Raw genomic sequence first — 3,764 nt, 5'->3', positions numbered from 1 at the left:
TCACTGATTTTAACTGGCACTGGTCGTCAGTGGCGCCATCGCTTTTTTAGACGGGAGAACAAGGAATCGGACCATTGCGCGCGCGATGGTCGCATGTGGTCACAAATATGTCTATATTCGAGGAAATTATGAATTACGTTTTTCTCTCATTTTCTTTTATTTTTGCTCAAAAAATATTCATAACTACATTTAAAAATATATCCTACGCGTTGAAACGCATTGGAACACTCCTAGAAACTTTTTATGTATATACATATTATGTAAAGTAACTGGTATGAATCATTCTTCACTGACGAATACTTATTTTATTAAACACGCATGATCGACAAAAAGTATTGTTTTCATATGGCAGTGATTTGAAAGATGCTTTAACTGTTTACTAAACGAAAGGTTAATCGTATTTGCGATATTAACTGCTCTTCTTATATCTAAATATTTTTTTTAATTCCTAGAAATACTTATGATTTTAGGGCCCTTTCTCATCGCCGCGAGGATACTGTAAGTAATTGGCGCTTGGATAATTACAGAACTCGCAAAATCCGGGTAATCCGTGAAGTCCAGGTGGCCCCCTCATCCCAGGAATGCCTGTTGATAAACGAAGCTAAAAATACCAGCAGGAGAATTTAAAAACGTGTTTGTAACTTTTTTCTCTTTACCTGGCCTGCCTGGTTCCCCCCGTTCTCCTTGCCTTCCAGGTAATCCAACGCCATCATTACCAGGTGGTCCTATTAACATAATTTCCGTCAGGAAGAAAGAATGATAAATTCACCGAGTGATAATGTCAAAAAAGTTTATGTGTGCTACCAGGCGGTCCTCGCGGACCCATTGGACCTTCTACGCCAACGCCTTCCTGACCTTTATCGCCCTTCTCACCCCGTTCACCAGGTGAACCTTGAGGACCTATGACGCCTTGTGGTCCTGGTAATCCGACAAATCCACGCTCTCCGGGTAAACCTGGGAGACCTGGATCACCTGAAGAGCAATTTTTTTACTAGAATTGAACACTAATTTAATTTCATTTATTTAATTTAATTTAACGTTGAAGATGAAAAATTATACATATTATATTAAGATATTTAATACTGTAAGCTTACAGTTGCTAACTATTTATTAATCCAGGTATAATCTAACTATGTTATTTTTTTTCTAGTGTTTATCCCTACATTAATTTTCTTTCGTTCATTTTCTAAACGTACTTTTCCAACGTTAAAGGATATTTCAAGTTTAAGTAGAGTATAAAAAAATTGTTATTGGTATATATGATTTTTCGTTTTTATCCTATGTCTAATATTTTCTTAAAGTATTAAACATCTTTCTCGTTTACTAAAATGTGAATAACATTGAAATATAATTCGAGGATCGCAGCAGGATTAATATAATAAAGAATAATGAATTAAATGTAATGTAACATTGTTATTATTGTTACAGATAAAGAGGTCATACAGGAAGAAAAGATGTTAGCATATTTCTGTCCTTCTTGATTAAAATGGCCTGTCTACCATTTCGAAATTGAAGAAAACCGAAGATTTTCCATTCTCTTTGTGCCAACCTTGTCATTCAATTCAAAATGGTTAACTGTCACTTCGTAACAGGACGTATAACATAATTTCATTTAAAAAGTAAACAACATGGATAATTTCAAATATTTCAACATATCTTGAAAAATGAAAACATGTTAGACAGAACATATTAATTGAGAAAAACAGATTTGATCTAGTAGGTACCTGGGATGCCCTGGGTTCCAATTCGACCGGGACGACCCTGTCGGGCCAGCCCCGGCAACCCGGGTGGCCCTCGTAGACCTTCTGTTAGTGTTTTCAGCCTCTCTGTGACACATGCAGGATTCCATCATCTTTATAGATGTACACAGCCACGTGAGTTATTAATCTCCGATCGATCAATTGTTAATCGAGCGGACGTGCGTGTACATGAATCACGTCGCTGATGAATGCTGACTCGAACTAAGGATGAAAGTGGAATTTCAAGCAACTCATGACAGAACGATGACAGCAACAACCATTGTGATGTTTCGCTATGACTATCAAGGACGCTGAAGGTATTTTTATGTAATGACGATTCATCGTCTACTATGGATTTCTGAGGAAAAGATACAGTCCCTAATCATCGTATTAAAATTACATACAGAAATTTCATTTATCTAGCTATAAATGTCATGTATACATATACTACATCGGATAAATGGGAAACTATTCTGGTACTTAATCTCATCGTCTATATATTCCCCCTTAACAGCTACATTATCCAATTTGAGGACAAAAATTCGAAATGTTTATGAAAATAACGGGACTACAAAGAGACGCTACCTTTAGCGCAGATGGGACATGTTGGAAAGAATGTGAGCTACAATAAAGCCAAAAGGGGAGAACACATATTATTAACATGTTTGAGTGGTCCTAATTCTTGGTAATTAGGGACTGTACTTTCAAAATGAAAAAAACACCAAAAACACATAGTAGGATCATTTCTACTATCACGTTCTACGGTTAAGGGATCAAATGCAGGCAAATGAGGTTGGTAACCCTTTTTCTCGGGGTTGTACCTGGGCGACCTTGTGGACCAGGTGATCCAGGACGACCTGGACGGCCTCGACCAGGTGGACCAGGTGGACCTTGCATCTGTGCTGCCATCTCAGTCATCTGTTCTGTATATGTACGTACCAATAAAATGAACAGTTATCTTCTACCTTTTTACATAAACCAGCCCATATAGCTGTTTTGCCAAGAACGACCCGCATCGTATAAGAATATTGTTGCTACAGTAATCTCGTTACACATCAACTCAAATTTTCTTAAACGCGTTACCAACTATACTACTATTTAATTTCGTGTGTCACGATAACATAATAATTTCGGATAAGTATACACCTAGCGGAGATAAGTAGGCTGTGTAATAAGTATCCAGCTGCTTGCCCTATAAAAATAGCATCACTAAGCAGAGTAGTAAATATCCACCTCGTAACACACTGGTACATATTTCTCGAATTTCTGACTCAATGATACTTCGGCCTGGCGGTCCTTGAACTCCTGGCATTCCTGTCTGCCCTCTAATCCCTGGCGGTCCTTGAAGTCCTGGAGCCCCATCTTTTCCTGGCATTCCCGGTAGTCCCATTTGACCTTCTGGACCTCGTTCTCCAGGAGGTCCTCTCTCACCTGGCTAATTTTTAGTAACAATGAATGTAACGACAAAGTTAAGAACTTCAAAACAATATTGTTGAAATTTATTCCAGTGACATGTACAGTCACCTACTGACTGTTCCTTATTAATAACAGATCTTACATATGATCAAGAGTCCCAAGATTTTTCATATTAAATCAACTTCTAAACCATCCTACCAAACTCTGTTTTATCATTACAACACATGGACGGTAAAATTATTATCACAAATGAGCTTTTAGAGGGAACAGAGTAATATGACAATGGATTAAAGAAACAAACGAATATTTAACAATAATAGATATTTTTCATCTTAATAATCATTTGAAATACTTACTAATCCTGGAGCACCTGACGCACCTCTTGGCCCACTAACTCCTGGACTGCCGATAGTTTCCAATACATTATTTGTACTTAACATGTCTGAAATTGTTCCTGGTGGTCCTGCTGGTCCTGGAGGACCTGGGGCACCTGGCGGACCTGGCCGCCCTTCTAATCCTGGAATACCAGCGACTCCAGGTAAACCCGGTGCACCCTAAAAAAGCATATTTCTACCTTTTTGAATTTTTTAGATCACAATGATATACTCC

General features: G+C 38.0%; 1 protein-coding gene across 6 annotated transcripts in view; it reads right to left on the bottom strand.

Annotated features, from left to right (window-relative positions):
- Positions 1–135: 135 nt before the first annotated feature.
- Positions 136–3,764, bottom strand: part of LOC138190053 (collagen alpha-1(IX) chain) — a 33,351-nt gene continuing 29,722 nt past the window's right edge. Inside the window, exons 14-20 of one of the 6 annotated variants that reach the window (XM_069132521.1) lie at positions 3,512–3,709; positions 2,973–3,174; positions 2,561–2,662; positions 1,725–1,826; positions 805–972; positions 657–725; positions 137–585 (exon numbers count right to left, since the gene is read on the bottom strand). In XM_069132521.1, coding sequence (XP_068988622.1) covers positions 467–585; positions 657–725; positions 805–972; positions 1,725–1,826; positions 2,561–2,662; positions 2,973–3,174; positions 3,512–3,709 — 960 coding nt within the window. In that variant the 3' untranslated portion in view covers positions 137–466. Of the gene's footprint in view, positions 586–656; positions 726–804; positions 973–1,724; positions 1,962–2,560; positions 2,663–2,972; positions 3,175–3,511; positions 3,710–3,764 lie in introns of those variants that run through there. The other 5 variants (XM_069132523.1, XM_069132522.1, XM_069132524.1 and 2 more) reach the window with 5 other exon arrangements.

The sequence above is a fragment of the Bombus flavifrons genome, chromosome 2 (assembly GCF_040668555.2).
Source record: "Bombus flavifrons isolate JBK064 chromosome 2, iyBomFlav1_principal, whole genome shotgun sequence".
NCBI classification, from domain to species: Eukaryota; Metazoa; Arthropoda; class Insecta; order Hymenoptera; family Apidae; genus Bombus; species Bombus flavifrons.
The sequence above is the reverse complement of the archived record's forward strand: the minus strand, read 5'-3'. Positions and strand labels throughout refer to the sequence as shown.